Source organism: Hypanus sabinus, chromosome 23 (assembly GCF_030144855.1).
Source record: "Hypanus sabinus isolate sHypSab1 chromosome 23, sHypSab1.hap1, whole genome shotgun sequence".
NCBI lineage: Eukaryota > Metazoa > Chordata > Chondrichthyes > Myliobatiformes > Dasyatidae > Hypanus > Hypanus sabinus.
The window spans coordinates 40,100,382-40,121,119 of NC_082728.1; the positions used below are offsets into that span (position 1 = coordinate 40,100,382).

Sequence of the window (20,738 nt, forward strand, 5' to 3'; positions counted from 1 at the left end):
TTCTTACAAAAGTTCCAAGCACAACATCTTGCATAGTGTCACATGTTCCAGCATGTTAACCTGTTCCATGCTGTTCTCTGATTCATCAAGGTCCCTTTCACTGACGAATACTGCAGCAAAGTATTCATTAAGGACCTCCCCTACCTCTACTGTCTCCAGATGCAAGTTTTCTCTTTTATCCCTGATTGGTCCTATCCTCACTCTAATCATCCTCCTATTTTTGATGTACATGTAGAACACCTTGGGATTTTCCTTAATCCTGTTTGCCAAGGCCTTGTCTAGTCCCCTTCTAGCTAAGTCCCTTCTTATAACCTTCTTCCTCGCAAGTACCCTATCTGATCCTTCCTAAGTAAAGCTTAAGTAAACTTTCTTCCTTTTGATGAGATGTTTTATTCACCCTACCACCCTTTCCTTGCCTCGATGGCACAGACCTATCCAACCCTAAACAACCTCCACATTTCTCTGAGTGCACTTTTTCCCAATTTACACTCCCAGGTTCCTGCCAAGTAGATCATACTTTTCCCTCCCTTGATTAAATATTTTTCCATACCATCTGCTCCTTTCACTGTCCAAGCTTGTGCTGAAGGTCGAGGTATTGTGGTAACTGTCCCTGAAAATCAGTAGACAATCCTTCCATGGTGTCCTCCCTTCCAAGAGTTTTGATACTATCCCTGATTTAGCAATCTCACTCCCGGAGCTTGTTTACCTCCCTTCCTGTTACTTTTGAAATATTTATTCCCTGGAACATCCAGCTGCCATTCCTACCCTTGTGACATCCATATCTCTATAATGACAAAAACGTATGGAGCCATATACTGAATCTGTTTTTTATCTTCCTACCTAGCTCCTTTTATTTGCTCTTCAGGACCTCATCCCTTTTCTTACTAATGTCATTGGTAACAATGTGTACTATGTCTGTTGGTTACTTGCCCTTCCTCTTGAGCACCAATCTGAGATATTCTAGATCCTGGCAGTTAGGAAGGAACAGACCACCTGGGGATCTCTTTCGCTGTAATGTACATGGAGCTGAATTTTGTTTAAAATTATAATTTTTGTAGTGAATTGAACCAGATGAACATCCACTTATAATTATGAAGAGTGTTTGCTTTGAAAGGGTCTGGCAAACTAATGAAGTTACAGCACCTGGTGTATGTATGGGATAACTCTTGTTGTAGCATAACGGTTTTGCTAAGCAGTTCCCACCAAGAATACATCAGGCATAAGTTTATAAAGTATAGTTATTATGTAAGTGAATAGATTATTTTTAAAAGCCCTGTTAGCAAAATTGTACACATCACAAATTAAATAACAAACTGAAGTGTGGAATTAATGCTTGATTAAAAAGGCATTTTTTTTGCATCCATAATCATCAATAGCAAACTTGCCAATATTGTTTTAGTTAGATATATCCGCAGAGTGAAGGGAAATTACAGTAGGTGTATGTTTAGCTTGATTTTCAGTTTTCAACAATAAAGGTTAATCTATAACAAAATTCTATTGTGCTAGAAAGGGTGCAGTCTTGCCATGGACTAATTTTGTATACAGAATAACAATGATCTGAACTTATTTGTTGGAAATCTTTAAACTTCACTGGGTATATGACAATCCCATTCCAAGTTGGAATGGGTTATTAGTCACGTTATTTCTTATACACCAATTTAATCTTTGAACAGTACTATATAAAAATCTTAGCCAATAATTTACAATTAGAAAGGCATTGGCACCTTGATGTCAGGAGCATTATCACAATCTTATTTTTACTACACCTTGTTTCTGAAATTTGAATCCTGACCAGTCTCCTTTCAAGTAAAAGATACAATTCAGTAGATCCTGTAAATTAGGGATGAGACTCAGAAAGTGATTGAAATAATCTGCAGTTCAGGCAGAAACAATAGACAGAGAAACGTGTGTTTAATGTTACAGGTCAATGATGTTTGTCAGAATTAATTTATGACAAATGCTGAGCTCCTTCAGCATTTTGTGTGCGTCACTCAAGATTTCCAACATATGCAAAATCTCTTGTATCTGTGTAATAATGATTAATATATTCCAAATAAATACTTTGTCTAAATCTTTTGAATTACCCAATATTGTTTCTGCTTATAATTTCTGAACTAGCTGGCATCCTTTCCCATGCTCTTGACTCATGCTATTAAAGCAAACAATTCCATTGAATGATCAAATATAAGGAACAATATCTGTGTAACAATGTAAAGGGTTAAAAGAACTAGTTGTGTATATTACAATTTACGTATACAATGTCATGTAATGAGACCAGAAGTTTGTAGTATTATGATGTACAGGTGTCCTCCGCTTTACGAATGCTCGCTTTACGCCGCTTCGCCTTCACAAGAGATCTACATGAATAACCTGTTTTCGCATTACAAAGAGGACTTTCACTTTTAAGAAAAATTTTCACATATAAGTTAATGGTTCTTCCCTTTACACCATTTTGGCTTAAGAAAGGTTTCATAGGAATGCTCTACCTTTGTAAAGGGAGGGGGAGCACCTGTATTACAAAATTAGAGTTCAGTCCAGCTTTATTATTCCATTCCATTGATATATGAAATATCAAGCCTTGTGGTGACACATTTGAATTTTCCTAGATGCACGAAGGTAGGAGAATACCGGGGTGGTGGGGGGAATATGTGATGAATGCTCATTTACTCAGAAATCGATCATCAGCACTGTTGTAAGAGGCTACAGAGAGTGGTGTTCACTTGCCTTTGATTCAACACTTACCCTATGCGATTTGGGAAATAAAATATGTGGAATTAACTGCTAAGTGAAAAGATGCTGTTCTACATCAGGAAAAAGTATATACCAAATGTCAATAAAATATGCTGTGTGGTGAGCAGCACTCACAGATTCATACTGTGGAAGGTTTATAAACATTACCTTCTTTTGAGGCTGTGTTTTGAAAAGGTTTACAAGCAATGTAAATTTCTATTATTTTAAGGTCACTCTTTCCTTGGGACACTATTAAAATTATGTTACTAACCTTCCACTTCACAGTACTAATTCCTTAATATTATGATCTAGAAATCCACTTTGTATGCGTTTCAGGGATTCATTCTCCATATTGTTAATGACTTTGATTTATCCAATCTATATTAGATTAAAGTCTCCCATAGTTACCGCAATACACAGATTTAAGCACCTCTGATTTCCTCATTAATACCATACACTACATTTCTACTATTATTCAGGGGCCTGTAAACATTTCCTACCAAAGTTTCTGCACTTGCTGCTTCTGTGCTCCACCCAAACAGTTGCTAATTCTGTGGCATGACCTGCAGGGCTAACCTCCTTTCTCACAACTGGACTTGCACCATCCTTCTTGACAAAGTACATGTCTACATTTCATAATGAGTCACAATAAGAAGCAAATAGAGCAAATATCACTCATTTTTCAGAATAAACACCAGATTCGGAAACAGTGAGGTCAATTCCTATGATTTTGCAGTTTTTCTCACAAATCCTCCAAGAAGACCACAACTTGTCGTGTTTTGGAGGCTTGCATGCCCCAGTGATGCAGAGGGCAAATTTGGCTGGGATTAGGGCTTTATACTTTGATTCTTACCACCTATGCCAAACAGGTTAAAAGGAAGAGGCCAAACTAAAGTGGTCCACTGGTCCTGTAGGTTTGGGGGGGTTCAGTTCAGGGCTGACAACCCTGACTGGTAAAACAAAACTATTATGAAGACAACAATGACGAATCCTTCTACATCTCAATGAGATTGAGGAACCTTCATTGCTGCCCTAAACACCAGCAGTGTAATGGGCAGTAAGTTCCTCACAAATACAAGTGCACTGGTATATAAATTAAGAGAGTAGTACTTGGACAACCAGTTTTACAGCTTAGGGAGCTAGTTCTGGTAAGTTGCCTTTAATTTCATCTTGGCTCATCTCAGTGTCTTGCACGAATCACTTCTTCTTTTACACTACCCCACTTTTCTTCCAGATGATGAGTCTCGTTTAATGCCACAACCCACCAATTACTCAATCACCCTGCACCTTACACCACCAGCCGTACCACACATCAATTCGACTGTCAAGGCCTACATTCCCTCTTCTCAATGGATGTCGCAGTAAAATTCCACATCCCCTTCAGAATGCCATCATTAAGAGAACAAGCTTCAGAAGTTTGTGAATTTTAACTTAAATGTTTAAATTTTTAAAAAGATTAAAAATCAAAATGTGTATTATTTTAATCCTGAATGCTAATATACTGCTTAAGCACTATGGCAAACTATTCTGGATTTTCAAGCAAAATAAATCTCTACTTTTTGCTTTTATATCCTTAATTTTCATAGTAATTGATCTTAAAACATGATTTTTAATAATGACAGATTTAGTTAAGTAAATAACAATACTGAGGAACGTGTCACCAACAGTGCTGTTATACCAAATGTTCCCCTTTTCTGGCTATCCTGCTGATGCAGTATTTCCTGCTGTGAAGTTAGACATATTGTCTGTTGATGATCTCTGCCAGTGTAGCACTTAAACATCTGCCAAATAAAAACAACAAAATAGCATAAGATGACTTTTATTGGAGCTAAGATTATAAACATGCCACTGTAAGACAAAATATTAATATACGTAATCATAATATTCTGATTGCATGAAACTAGCCCCATTTTCCATGAATTCTTATATTATGAACATGAAATATCCCTAAATAATGTTGGGGTTCCCCAAGATGATTGTTGTGACTATGAACAGAGTTGTTTGAGAGGCATTAAGCTGGGTTGATATAAAGGGTTTTTAATTCATCGTGAATGAACAGGAATTCTCCTGGAGATCTTATCTTCCCAGTAGAGTTTCAGAACCTAGGATTCTTCAGAAATAGGGAAACAGCAGGTGATTCAGTACAATTTCAATTCCTGTAATATCCCAAATTGTTTACTTCAATATTTGTATCTAATGAAAGGCTCCTGTAAGTTACATATTTACTGTGGAGGGCATATTGTAACTGACAAGACACTGCTGAATTTTAAAACACCTTTACAAGAACAAAGTAGTTTGCAGGAATATTCCAAAGCTTTTTTAAAAAAAGAAAACTCAGGCCAAAAGATTGCTGTTGTGAGGGCTGACTTGCTGGTACATAAACATTCCAATTATTGATAAACAAAACAATTATGTATGCCTATGGGATGTTTGATTTACTAAGTGACAAAATCAGTCTGGTCTGGAGGCTTCATTGATCTCAGTTACAACGGAGCAAAATAGCTTAACCAGTGTTGCCAGGCAACATCTACAGAAAAGAGTAAACGGTTGGCGTTTCAAGTCTCATCCTGAAATGTCGACTGTTTATGCTTTTTCATAGATGCTGCCTGGCCTGCTGAGTTTTTCCAGCATTTTGTGGATTTCCAGAACCTGCAGATTTTCTCGTCTTTTAACCAGTGTTGTCTAGTTTAATGTAGGCCAATTAACATATCTCGAGTGTTTTACATTTGGTTACTGCGTACAATAATGTGTCGTGGTCATGTTAGTTTGCAAGCTTCATCTCCTGAACAACCACCTGCTGTGGACCAGTACTCTGCAGACAGCACTGTTTGTTTACAAACCTGTTTTAATTTTAAACTGATAACGGTTTGTAATTTACATTAAAAATTGAAGACAGGTTCTCATTTGAATTATGGCTGGTATATACTTATGATTTAATAACTCCTGAATTCCAACACTTGTGTTCTTATTTCTGAACTTTGTTAGTAAATCAGATGATGATTCTTCAAATTCCTCACTTGCAGACTCCTGTCAGTTTGGATTGGCAACAGCATCTTCTCCATTATCTCCGTCAGCATAGTTGTACCGCAAGGCTTTGTGCTTAGCCCGCTACTCACTTTACATCAATGACTCTGTGGCTTAGCCCATCTCCAATGCCATATTCGAGTTTGCTGACGACACCACTGTTGTAGGCTGTATCAAAGCTGGTGATGAATCAGCATTTAGGGGGGAGATTGAAAATCTGGCTGAGTGATGCAATAGCAACAGCCTTGTTATTTAATGTCAGTAAGACCAAGAAGCTGATTATTGACTTCAAGAGAAGGAAACCAGAACTCCATGAGCCAGTTCTCATTGGAGGATCAGACGTGGAGAGGGTCAACAACTTTAAATTCCTTGGTGTTATTATTTCAGGGGTCCCATCCTGAGTGGAGAGTATATTGACTGGCTGCTTCACAGCTTGCTTTGAAAACACATGCCCTTGAACAGAAAATCCAACAAAAAGTAGTGGATGTGGCCCAGTCTGTCACAGGTTAAGCCCTTCCCACCATTGAGTACATCTACATTAACACTGTTGCAGGAAAGCAGCATCCATCATCAAGACCTCTGTCACTCAGGACATACTTCCTTCTCACTGCTGCCATCAGGAAGAAGGTACAGGAGCCTCAGGACTCTCACCAGCAGGTTCAGGAACAGTTATTACTTCTCAACCATCAGGCTCAAGGGGATCAAAGGAGATAACTTCATTTGCCCTATCATTGAAATGTCCATTGGTTGTGGGAACACCTACCCACCTACCTACACGCAGCAGGCCATGCAGCATCTATAGGAAGAAGCACAATCGACATTACGGGCCAAGACTTCGACTTCTTGGCCCGTAATGTCGATTGTGCTTCTTCCTATAGATGCTGCCTGGCCTGCTGCGTTCCACCAGCATTTTGTGTGTGTTGTTTCTCACACACGCATGGTTTGGCTTTGTGAACGAAGATTTAGGAAGAGGGTTGCCCATGTCTGCTGCAGGCTCACTGGTGGCTGACGAGGCCAATATGGGACAGGCAGACCCGGCCACAGCGGCTGCAAGGGAAAATTTGTTCTGGGGATGACTAGCTTTCAAGGACTCCTTATTTGGTGTTCTCAATATTTATTGATTATTCATTTGTTATTACATATTAATATTTCTTACTTTTTGCATTTGCAGAGTTTGTTGTCTTTTGCACTCTGATTGAACGTCCAAGTTGATGTGGTCTTTCATTGATCTTTGATGATAGATGTTCCCTTCTTGAGGCAGTGCCTCATGTAGATAGTTTTTATTATGGGGAAGGATGTAATGTCTGTTGCCAGACCATGATATAAATAGTCAGGATACTTTTAATATTACATCTGTAGAAGTTTGTTAAGAGTGTTTGAATGACAAGCTGAACCACTTTTACCTTAAAATAAGTAAAACTCTGGTACACCTTCCATGTGATTGCATATACAGTAGCATGCAAAAGTTTGGGCACCCCAGTTAAAATTTATTTCCATCTTTTACAGTTTCTAAATAACAAAAAAGGAAAAGGGTCCGAAGCAAAAGTTTGGGCACCCTGCATGGTCAGTACTTAGTAACACCCCCTTTGGCAAGTATCACTGATGCACCATCAATAACTCACACTGAGACGTAGGCGAGATATCGGCTTTTATTGACTGGAAGAAGGAACCAGGAGTGAGTGTCTATCATACAAGGTCCTGGAGACTGAGGCCGATCTTCAGGCCGCAGGTCTCCTTTATACAGGGGCCTGTGGGAGGAGCCACAGGAGCAGTCAGCAGGGGCGTGTCCCGACAGGCACATAGTTCACCACAATCACAGCTTGTAAACGCTTTCTGTAGCCAGCTAAGAGTCTTTCAATTCTTGTTTGGGGGATTTTCGCCCATTATTCCTTGCAAAAGGCTTCTAGTTCTGTGAGATTCTTGGGCTGTCTTGCATGCACTGCTCTTTTGAGGTCTATCTGCAGATTTTCAATTATGTTTAGGTCGGGGACTGTGAGGACCATGGCAAAACATTCAACTTGCGCCTCCTGAGGTAGTCCATTGTGTATTTTGAGGTGTGTTTAGGAACATTGTTCCTGTTGTAGAAGCCATCCTCTTTTCATCTTCAGCTTTTTTACAGATGGTGTGATGTTTGCTTCCAGAATTTGCTGGTACAGTCGGCCCTCCTTATCCGCGAGGGTTTGGTTCCGGGACCCCCGCAGATACCAAAAAAAGCTGATGCTCAAGTCCCTTATATAAAAAGACATAGTATTTACACGTCCTCCCGTATACTTTAAATCATCTCTAGATTACTTATAATAACTAATACAATGTAGATGCTATGTAAATAGTTGTTATACTGTAATGATTAGGGAATATTTTGACAAGGAAAAAAAACTGTACATGTTCCCCTCGCTCAACACAAGCAGCGAACGAACGAGATGCGAGGCGAACGACGATCAAATGACGAGTAAAACTTGTAATACCTGTACAGTAGTTGTTACACTGTCTTTTTTAGGGAATAAGAACACTTTGGAGGAGGTTCAATAGGTTCAGGAACTGTGGAGATTGAGGGCTGAGGATCTTCAAGAGTTGAACATCAAGACTTCAGGATTGCAGATGCTTTAGTTAGAAACATTGTTACAGGAAACTGTCTCTTTTGCATCATCAAACAAATTTTGTAGTGATTGGAGGCATGTTGTTATCCTTTGGGTGACATGGAAGCTTCGTTCCATCGAAGGATCGAAGAACAAGTGTTGAAAGAGCACTTTCGGGTTTTCTCGATTCACAGTTGGTTGAATTCGCGCATGTGGAACTTGCAGATAAGGACAGCCTACTATTTAATTGAATTCATTCTTCCCTCTACCCCAGTGAAATATTCCCCGTGCCACTGGCTGCAACACAAGCCCAAAGCATGACCGATCCACCCCTGTGCTTAACAGTTGAAGAGGTGTTCTTTTCATGAAATTCTGCACCCTTTTTTCTCCAAACATACTTTTGCTCATTGTGACCAATAAGTTCTATTTTAACTTCATCAGTCCACAGGACTTGTTTCCAAAATGCATTAGGCTTGTTTAGATGTTCCTTTGCAAACTTCTGGTGCTCAATTTTGTGGTGAGGTCACAAGAAATGTTCTCTTCTGTTGTTGATTCTTCCATGAAGGTCATATTTGTGCAGGTGTCGCTGCACAGTAGAACACTACACCACCACTCCAGAGTCTGCTAAATGTTCCTGAAGGTCTTTTGCAGTCAAACAGGGGTTCTGATTTGCCTTTCTAGCAATCCTATGAGCAGTTCTCTTGGAAAGTTTTCTTGGTCTTCCAGACTTCAACTTGAGCTCGACCGTTCCTGTTAACTGCAATTTCTTAATTACATTATGAACTGAGGAAACGGCTACCTGAAAACGCTTTGCTATCTTCTTGTAGCCTTCTCCTGCTTTGTGGGCATCATTTAATTTAATTTTCAGAGTGCTAGGCAGCTGCTTGGAGGAGCCCATGGCTGTTGATTATTGGGACATGTTTTGAGGAGTCAGGGTATTTATAAAGCTTTGAAATTTGCATCACATTTTGGCCTTTAGCTCTCTTATACCCAGGAGGACGCTTTTGTTTAAATGAAAATATGTTTTTCCTCCTACTCGTGCTCAATGGTTATGCAATGTTATGTCATGTTTAGATTTAGAGAAGATTGGTTGTTCAATTTCTGAATCTTGTCAAGACTTTAAAACATTGTGGAATTATTTTGAATTATTTTCAAAACCTTCAATTTGTTTAAACTCAGATGTTGGCTATTATTAATTTTTATTATATGAGAAGGTATTTTACCACCTTTTCTCAATGAACAACTTCTTGGTAGGGGTTAGATTCTTTTTCTTTCTTTCTTTTTCAATCTTTTTATTATTAATATCAATAAAATAAAATTGATACATAGATAATGGGATTACAAACATACACATTTCAACTGAACATGAAAGAATACATAAGCAATGGTTACAGTATAAAAGATTCTTATTTGTAATAAATTAGTATATTTCAATATAACTATTGATTAACTTGCATGAATATGGGGTAATGAGATTGTTATTATGAACAGATATAATGTAATTGGTAGTTTTAATCTTTTTTGACCTTTTATATACATTTTCTTGTACTCTGTATTCTTCTATGTAGAAACTAATAAAAATATTGGAAAAGAAATTTGCATCACCTGGCCTTTCCTAACGATGACTGTGAACAAGCCATATCCCTAACAAGCTAATTAAGGTCTGAGACCTTGGTAAAAGTTATCTGAGAGCTCAAATCTCTTGGGGTGCCCAAACTTTTGTGTGGTGCTCCTTTTTTTCTAATAAATTCTAAAGTTGTACAAAACAAAAATAATACACTAATCTTGCTTAAAATGTTGAAAAGAATGTTTCATCTTTAACTTTATGACGTTTGGAGATCAGTTCATCTTCTCACTTAGCTATTCACAGTAACAGAAGTTTTGAACAGAGGTGCCCAAACTTTTACATGCCACTGTATCTGCTACACCCAGGACAGATCCCCTGACATGTTAACTTCCAGAAAATTAAAGCTGTTGACCTTCCCCATTGTCGATCCATCAATGTGGACTGTGTATCTCCATCCTCCTCCTCCTTCCTGAAGTCATCAATCAGTTCTTTTTACTGATCTTGAATAAGATGTTATTGTTGTGGCACCACTCAACCGGGAGTCCTATCCTGCTCCTGTATGCAGACTCATCACTTGTGATTCATTCAACAATAACAGTGCTGTCAGTGAATTTGCATTTATTGCATTGAGATTTGAGTTTGAAAGGGCTCTCTCCTAAAATTGCTTGCACAGCAATTAAAATGCTGTGGAGATCTGATGCATTAGCGCTGTTCCAACCACAGATTACATACAGAAACACCGAAATATCAGCTGTGGGAAAAACTCTGATTTTGATTGACCACTTTGGTCTTCGTACTGGCAGTACAATGAAAACAAGATCTGTACTCTAATAATGTGACATTTCTTATCCAAAAGAGAACCTCCACAGGGCTTTTGGGAACATGAAAACAAAGAATCTTTCATGAAGCATTTATTAGACACTATCTAACACTCTGTCCTTCAAGAAACAGCCACACTGATAGCTACATAGGTGTCCTTCCCCTATGTCACCTTCCCGCCTCCTCACTTACAATCGTACAAAACAACCCTGACTGAAATTAGTGATTGGCAAAAAAAAATCCTAGCATGGTTATGTTTGCGGCAAAGAGCTCCTGTTTCATTATTGATTAATTCATCTGAGTTAATTGTTCTTCTCATAACATTTGTATTTTTTTCTGACAGGCATTGATTACAAGACGACAACTATTCTCTTAGATGGACGGCGGGTGAAATTACAACTCTGGTAAGTGCATTTTAACTGTGAAGGACAGAAGCTAATTGCTGCATTTATCATCTTCAGTGAGCGAATCAATGTTCACATTCATTGATTGGTCCTATACTGTAGAAGTGTAAAGAAGAGGTTTCCAAACATTATAGAAAAAGTGACTGTTTTAGGAAGTAGCATTTTTAGGATAGAAAATCTTCCAGACCTCAAATATTGCCACATTGTGAAACTCTATAAACCAGAAAAGCCTTAAAGGTGGTGGAGCATTCTGCTGACCAGAATTTTATTTTTTTAAATTTTTTTTTAAATTGAAGTTCATCAAACAAACATTTCCATAAGATGTATTTCAGACATTGTACATATATATCATATAATCATATATATCACAACTATCCACATAGTATTTATCTGAGGTATACACTTATAGAAAAGAGTGGAAAGGAAAAACAAAAGGAAAGAACTATGTACAAGTAGGGAGTGATTTTTTTTTAACAACAGATTCATTGATTTGTGAGAATAAAATCAGGCGTATCAGGTATTGTGTAGTTAAACCATTTTTCCCAGTATGAATCAAATTGTTCCAGCTTATGATTAACAGATGCTGTTATCTTCTCCATTTTGTAAATGACAACTGTAATTTCCATCCATGTATTTAAAGTTGGGCTCTCCTGTGATAACCATTTCCAAGTAAGAGTCTTTTTACCAGCCACCAACAGTATATTCATTAAATATTTATCTCTTTTCAACCATTCTTGAGGTACATATCCAAAATATATGGTCTTACTCTCCAAGGGTACTTCACATTTAAAGATGTCTTGCAGGGCATTGTGTATCCCCCTCCAATAGTTTTTGATAACAGGGCAGTCCCAAAAAATATGATAATATTTTGCATTTTGATTTCCACAATTTCTCCAGCAAACAGGGAGGTTACTATCATAATGGGATTTCTGAGAGTGTAATAAAATATCAAGTTTTTTCCATCCAAACTCCCTCCATTTCTGTGAATTGGTATGCTTCCATTGATATCTCCATATTGTTGTCCATTCTTCCTTAGATATAATTATCCCTCCTTCCTTCTCCCATTTTGTTTTAATGTATGAAGTCGAATGTGTTTTAAGATTTGACAACCCCTTATACATGCTTGAAATGATTCTACTACCATTATCTGAATTATATGCTTTTCTAAAGAGCTCTATCAAGCATATATTTGCCTTGGTTACATTTTTAATCATCTTATTAACATATTGTCATATCTGTAAATGCCGATTTTAAAAAGCTTGTTTTTCTAATAAGTGTTTCTCTTTAAGCATTTCAAAACTGAACGATGTTCCTTCTTTCATTAATTTGCAAAGAACTGTTATTCCTTTAGCTGTCAAGTCCTTAAATCTAGCATCCAATTTATTTGGTGTAAAATCAGAGTCATATGCACACCATTTAAGAATTGCAATATCTCCCCCTAGATTATATTCTCTTATAGCAGTTTTCCATATTTTAAGAGTCAATTTCACCCATGGGTTATCAATAGTATTTATGTACCTTTGCAGGTTGATATCAGCCAAAATTGCTTGTATGGGGATGGGAAATACCCGCTCCTCAATGTTTTTCCATTGAGCGTCATATGATGGGTTGCACCAACATATCACAGCTCTCAACAGTGCTGCAAAATAATAATCTCTAAGAGAAGGCAAGCCCCATTCCTCCCCCCCCCCCCTTTTCCTTTGCTAATTGCAAAGTTTTGAAACAAACACTAGGCCTTTTACCCTGCCAAATATACCTTGATAGCATCTTGTTCCATTCATTGAATTGATTTTGATTAATCTCTATTGGTAGGGACTGAAAGAGATATAAAAGTCTGGGCAGTATATTCATTTTAATAGACTCAATCCTTGAACTGAGACTGAAAAAAGGAATCAGGCTCCATTTTGCCATCTTCCTTAATTTTTTTATATAAAGGCTGATAATTACATTCTGATAACTTTGCCAAATCTTTTTGCATAATGATGCCCAAATATTTGAAAGACTCTGTGTGCCATGCCCAGGGGTATCGACTTTCAATTTCTCTTGGTGGGCTATGGTAATATGAAAGTAATTGGGTTTTATCTATGTTGATCTTGTATCCTGATAATTGACCATATTGTTCAAAGGATTGCATCAATTTATGTAAAGAGTACGTTGGTTGCCCTAGATAGTTCAAAATGTCATCCGCATAACAAGCCAATTTATGCCCTGTCCATTTAATAGTAATTCCCCTGATATCTTCATTTTGTCTGATGTATTGAGCTAATGGTTCCAGATATAACGCGAAGAGTAGGTGACCATGCACAACCCTGTCTCGTGCCCCTTTCTAGGGTAAGACTATTTGATAAATATCTGTTGATTTTAATCCTAGCAGTAGGATTGTCATATAGTGTCTGTATTGCTTTAATAATTGTGTCTTGGAAACCAAATCTATGTAAACTCTGTAAAGAGAATTCCAATTAACCGTATCACCAGAATTTTAATCACACAAACGGAGCAAAAAGTTGCAACTTTCAGAATTAATGTCAAAATATCCCTTGATGTCACAATTAGCATCATTTGATTCACAGGATAGATATACAGCTCATTTTTATTCTCAGACTTTGAGCAAACCTTCTAAGTAATTTGAATTCCACTTGGAAAATGCCAAACATACACATCATATGACTTCCTTGGCATTAATGTTTTAAACCATTCAGAAAATTTTAATCTATGATCTTTCAGTACACTAAAGTCTTCACTAATCCTTGCCCTAGCCTGTGTGTAAATATAATCAAAATTAGATTTATTGTCACTGACTTAAATGAAGTGGAAATTTGTTGTCTGCAGCATCATTACAATTTACTATAAATTGTGGAAAAAAGCAGAAGAAAATCTATAACAAGTGGCCTTCAAGGATTGTTCAAGAATGTTGATGGCGGAAGGGAAGAAGCTGTTTCTGAATTATTGATTATAGGTCTTCAGGTTTCTCCCTGAAATTCCAAAACAACATGAGATTTTTCGTAATCTTCCAGCCAGTAGCACCACAGTATAAATCATTCATCTGTCCTGGTTTTCTGCTGTGGTTGGAGGACTGTCCTGGTGGGTGCATGGTTACGAAGGAGGAAAGGAGCTTGTTTTGCAGTTGTTTTGTACCTCCTTGTGTTCTTTTGAGCATAGTGGCCATATTATGTCGGCACTGGAATGAGTGACAACACTAAAGGTCTGCCCCCGAGCACATCCTTGGGTGTGTAGGTTGTTGAGCAAACGACACATTTCGCTGTATATGGTATGTGCATGTGGTAAATAAATCGGATTTGGAATCTCTGCAACTTTAGGATTTGTTTTATTAAAACATATCCCAGTTCTGTTGAAACGTAACTCGTGTTTTCTTCTTCACAACGCACCTTGATCTGCTGAGTATTAAAGGCATTTTCTATTTGTATTTTCTGTACCTCTTGCAATTCCGGAAAGTATGTGCACACTAAGGTGCTATCTAGCCATGTAAACAACACTTTCAAATTAATGCTCTCTAAAATGTGATCCTGAAAATCCTTGATTAAGAGGTATCTATGGAAAAACAGGATTCAATTCTACAATGAAATATCATAACTTTCAAATTTGCACTCCAAATCGTGATGGGTAAATTCTCCAGACCTACAAGTAATCAGCAGTGTTCACAGCAGTAATCTCTTTTTAAGATGCTGTTGATGTTTAACAACTCCAGAAGAAAAGCAAATGACAAGGCTTTCTGGAATCAGTGAGAGGTTTTTGCTGTCAACATCATGGCTATTGCAAAGCCTGATGTGCATATTGAATATACAGTTTAAAAGAACAGAAGATAGTGAAACCTCCAGGTTTCCTTGGCTGCATAAATCTAGGGAAAATGCTCTCCGGTCCAACCAAACTCGTGAGACTGAGACAGCTCTCCTGCCCCACCCCCGGTTTGTGTGGATGCTGTGTAATTTGCTACTCTGTTACAAATTAGTACCACAAAATAACTGATGGTATGCTGCTTATTATTGAAGGAATATTTATGAATCTTAATTATAACTAAAGGCTTAGTGAAGAAAAAGAAAAGAGCTCATTTTAATTAAATAGTCAAATGTGCACAAGTTGAAGCTCATCTTGAACTTCACTGTCACTCTTGCGCTGGGCCCTCAGTCAGCATGAAAACACACACCCCTTTCCGAACATCACTCGCAATCTATCTTGAACAAGCGAATCTCTCACCGGGTTGTACCCTACGACCAGTTCTCCCCAGCATTCTTTCTCCATCTGCCGCCGAACCTGGGGAAGAAAATCCAACCTTGGTGTCCCTCACCAATAAAACCTCTCCCTAATGCTACCATTCTAATTGGATGGCACACATTTCTTATCTTCACCAATAACCCAGACAGGCTGATAGAACAGACAGCTCTTACAGAACTGCTAAATGAAATACATACAGCATAACGGTAAAAATATGAACCAGAATATTACAGTAGTAATTCTGTTTGTTTTCTTCAGTACATGTATGCCCAAATGAATAAAGTGACTTCGTGTTTCCAGACCCTATTTCACGGAATCTTTGGTTAGCTTCCACAATTGGTTCCCTCAAAGTTTGTTGGTGGTTGACTAATAAATATTCTCTTGACAAATCTGAATCAACAAACGACTCTGAAGAACTCAGAGTTAAACAATATCTGTGGTGAGAAAGGAATTACCAACATTTCATGTTGAAACCCTGCATCAGGACAGGAATTCCTTCAAGTTATTTGCTGTTCCATATGACAGCATCTGCAGTCTGTTGTGTCTCCGGTAAGATTAATTTACCAGGCAGTTTGCCATGTGGAAAAACAGTGACCATGGATTTTGGTGTGCTGGTCACTGCCTCCGATACTGGAAGTATTCATCCTTTTGCTGCATATTATTCTCCAGATCCCATGACATTTTTACCTCTGTTATTTGTGGCACATCTTAAGCAAAGACAAATTTTCTCAATATTTTGTTCTTGGTCTTTTTATCATGAAGATAGTGGCAATAATGCTTTGAATATCAAGCATTTTTATTGACTGTCACTCATTGTGTGTTATACTTTTGTTACAAAGGATGAACAACTCTGATGGGCAGAAGGGTGCAGAGTCGCCCATGCCCCCTCCCCTTTTGGAGAATCGCAAATCGCTACTATTCTGATGCTGTTATCAAGCAAGTGAGAGAGACACAGGAAAGCTGCCAGGGCAGTTGTTATTGATAACAGCTCATGAAAGTTAATGAGGGAGAGAGACAGCTCAGAGATACAAAGTGGAATGTCTCCTACTAACAAAAGAGGAACGGAACCATTGATTACTGCTATTGTCTCTTGGAGAAGGATTGTTTACTTGGTATTGTTCTATTCATTGAAACCCCTCAGGGGGCAACCAGAGTGGGCTGGTTTGATGGGTTACATCATCCCAACCTGATTGACACCTGAGACCCCATGAATGGGGATAAAAGTGGGGGCTGGGGTAACACCCCTCAGACGCACCAGGAGAAATGCTAGTGAGCATCAGAACCCCCACGAGACAGGGTGGGAGACCGGAGACCGACCGAAGGGTCAGTAAATTTTAACTCAGTGTTTTGCAGTGAGACCGGTGGGGGCTTGTGTGTGTGTGTCCACCCTTGCCTGGGTGACGAGTCCACCACGGAAGAATGGTCTAGCTAAAGGACGGAGGGGTCATACGTGAATGACCACAACAACAATGCAGTGACGGATAAAAATCGTAAAGGAAGGTTGGCAAGATAATAGCTATTACTGTTCTCTCTCTGTCTCTCTGTCTCTCCCTCCCTCCCCCCTTCCCCCTTCCCCCGTCCCCCCTCCCAACAACTACTGCAGCCTACATGAACTGAACTGAACTTTATATTTCCATCTGACAATTCATTATCTCCTAGACAACGATAGAGCTTGTTTCATTAGTGATTATTATTATACCCGCACTTTTAGGTTTAGCATTGCTTACGTATATTCGCATTGATATTATTTTGTATATTTTTGCTAATAAATATTGTTGAAAATAGTATCACCAGGCTCCAACGGACACTTCTATCTTTGCTGGTAAGACACCCAGTTACGGGATTCGTTACACTTTACATGCCATTTATTAATCTAGTCATCATTATCATGATGTAGCTGAGCTATTTAATTCACTGAGTAATGGTAAGTTCAGCTCAATTCTGCATAATTCTGCAGGTTACATCCTCACCCTTGCCCTAATGGTGGATGGATGGGTGGATGGTCACAGGCAAAGCACCTGAAGACATTGGACACTAGGAGCCATTTTCTTTTCAGATGTGTAACTCCAGTGAGTTGAGGATTTTAGCACTTGATTCCCATTAATATAATGTTAGTCAGGATCCTTGATGCCACATTTGTACATCTCATCTCACCTCTGGAATTTATTTCTTATGTCCACGTGTGGACCAGAACTGTAGTGTCTCATATAAAACAAAAAAAAAGCTGGAAGTATTCGGGTCAGCCAGCATCTTTGGAAAGCGAAATAGTTAAATAAGTTCACTCATCAGTGCTGCCCTTTTGTATATGGTGCTGAATGGTTCTTCAGAACTCAAATAGAGCTTTGAACAAGTTACTGATGCTTCATTAGTAACATCTATAACCACTTTGCAATGATTGAAAGTAGGTTGATGAAGCTGGATTGAATTTTTTCTGTTCTTTATAGATAGGACAAACCTAAATCATTTTCTTCATATTCAGGTACTGTAGAGGGCGTTGCAGCCATTAAGAAGAATTTGTACAGTGATATGATGAGTTCTGGAGCACAAGTTCGGTGCCAAAGCTGTATGGTATTTGACTTGGTCTTTGTTCTATCCAGTGCAGTCAACCATTCCTTCATTTTACATGGAGCCAATCAACAAGGCTAGTGACTGACTACAACAGGTGTTCCCAACCTTTTTATATAACATAGATTAGTACCATTAAGCAAGGGGATCATGGAAGCTAGAAATATTGTACCTTGTCATACCTATATCCTGTGCTTTAAAAAAAAAAAGCCTACTTTGACATGAAACCTGAGCCCAGTATCAGGTGGGCTCTAAGAACCTAGGTATGGTTTTGGGTAGACTGTAATCACCACCTGGCACAGAAGTTTGGGAAAATCAGGGATGGATGTCACTACTTACTCCTTTCCAGGAGCTGTGCATGTCTTGGAGATTCCTGTCCTAAGGCATACATAATCTCTGTTTTTACAGGAAAATTGGTACTGTGTATCTAAGTGGATCATAACAGACAATGTTCCTTTCAGATACAGGTATCCTATATAATACGAGACTATTGGCAAACTTGCCTCTGGCTGAGAATAGTTGTAAACAATTTTTCCTGTAATGTGCAGTTCTTGTCTAAATATGCTGCCTCCAACCCTGTGAGTCCTCAATATTTGTAACAATCTTCTGCATGACATCTCTGACCTGAGTCTCAAGGTAGGCAAGACAAAAAGCAATGATTGTGGACTTCAGGAAGGCACTGGTTGACCACCCTTCATTGCGCGTCAGTGGCTTTGCTGTGGAGAGAGCAAAAAGCACAAAATTCCTTGGTACGTACATAATAATGGATGATTTAACCTGGATGCACATCAGCTGCTCATTAGTCAAGGAGGGACAGGAGCAGCTACACTTTCTAAAAAAACTGAGGCATACAAAGTTCCCTGCCTTCATTCCAACAACATTCTACAGGAGTACCATTGAGAGTGTCTTGTCTGGCTGCATCATTGTGTGGTACGGAAGCTGCAAGACATCTGATCACAAGTCCCGATAGAGAATGGTAAAACTGCTGAGAGGATCACCGCGGTCTCCCTCCCTCCATTTGTGAAATTTGCTAGGAATATTGTAGACAAAGGGCCTGATGCATTGGTGAGGAACCCAATAATCTCTTGGACCCACTAATATCAGGCAGGAGGTACAGGAGCATCAGAGACCAGAACTGTCTGACTGGGTAACAGCTTCTTCCCTCAGGATGTGAGACTAATGAATACCCTGCCACCATCAAGTTCTGGACACTTGGACAGGGAACTGTTTACCTTTGCTGTGCATTTCACATGCACTTTGAGTTGTATTTTGCTAAATTATTTGTAGTAATATTTTGTTTTGTGCTGTGTGTAATTATAAGTGTGATACCTTTGGAAAATCAGACATTTTATCTGTATGGGTTCCCATTATATATCCTGTTTGTTTCATCTGACGAAAAAAGACTGTTTGTTAAATATGATTTCCTCTTCTTAAAATTATTTTAAGTATACTTAATCGTATTATAATTTCTTTAAAGCATTTTATACTTTTATTAATCCTGCATTCTGGAGTCTTGTTACTCATTTACTGTTTTATCTGTCCTGCTTGTATGGCACTACTTTGTTTATGATTACTGTTCTTACCAAACACAAAAGGTACATGTTTATCATATTCCCTATAGTTCTTTTAGATGCTAAGATTCATTTATTTTAACACACCTGACAAGTCTTCACAAAGTTAAGCTCATGAGTCAGCAATAGCACTTAACTTTCAGTTTTAAAGGTATTAAAAATACTTATTCCCAATTCCCTTTATAAAGCTATACAATTAATGTTAAAGCATACACTGTCATTTTGTGTAGATATTAAACAAATTTTAAAAGGTACAAGCTATTACTTTAGCAATGAACAATAGTTTGTATTTCAAAAATCAAGTCTTAGTCTTTTTACTTGTGACCTAAATTATGATTAAATCTTTAGACCTTTCAATAAGGTAAAATCTGTTTCTCATGAGCAACAAGCCTTCTTACTGTGGCTTCAGATCCAGTCACAGATGCAGGTTGGAGCATACACTGCTTCTTGGCTTACCATTTTTGGTGACTGGACAATCATTGCACCAGACGTGACCTGGTATTCCCAAATGGAATAGTTTTGGGTAGGGTTTTCCAAATAGTCAGTGGGAATCCTGAATTCCTTATGGTTTTACTTGATTTTGGTGTTATAAACTTTGGCCTTCTTCGCTATGTGGGCACTTATTGAGATGGTCAAATATTACACCCTTCGGTAGACAATCTTGAGCCATGTGAGTCACATTGACCAGTCTACAAAGCCTGCAAGCTTTAAACATAGTGTGCTTAGGCTGTAACCTGATTTTCTCTAAAAATGATCCAGTGATGTCAAGTGCTTCAAAATATTTTTCCAAAATGTCAAGGTTGTTCAGTGTTTTCCATCAACTTCTAGTACATCACAAGTTTTTACTCCTACATTTAAAAAAAATACCATTGACAGAAACCTGATAAGCATATATTTTTGTGTTTGATGTCAGCAATGTGTTATTACTCGTGCACGAGATAAACTTGCCACTAAAACTTTAGCATTATTACAAAGCTTCTTTATTTAGAATGTTCTGCTGTTTGGACAATAATCTAGAGATTCCCTTACTGTTGGTGGGGGAGTCAGGATATCTGCTGTGGGCCCAAAGATCGCAAAGATCCCAGGTCTTCGGGCACAGAGCTCGAAAAAAATGATGTAACGGACTTTTTAACATCATAAACCAGCAAATTGTTATATCTCTCCGCTTGCTGGGAAAATGGAGACGCCTTTTTCTCCTTTTTTGGGGAGAGGGAGAGAATCTGCAGTATGTCAAATACCGGGTGTAATGTGA

At 38.3% G+C, this 20,738-nt stretch overlaps 1 protein-coding gene across 1 annotated transcript in view; it reads left to right on the forward strand.

Annotated features, from left to right (window-relative positions):
- The window catches only part of LOC132380145 (ras-related protein Rab-40B), a 60,131-nt gene that overhangs the window by 20,768 nt on the left and 18,625 nt on the right, over positions 1–20,738 (forward strand). The window contains exon 2 of the mRNA XM_059948763.1: positions 11,060–11,120. Within this exon, the coding sequence (XP_059804746.1) occupies positions 11,060–11,120 (61 nt within the window). The remainder of the gene's footprint in view (positions 1–11,059; positions 11,121–20,738) is intronic.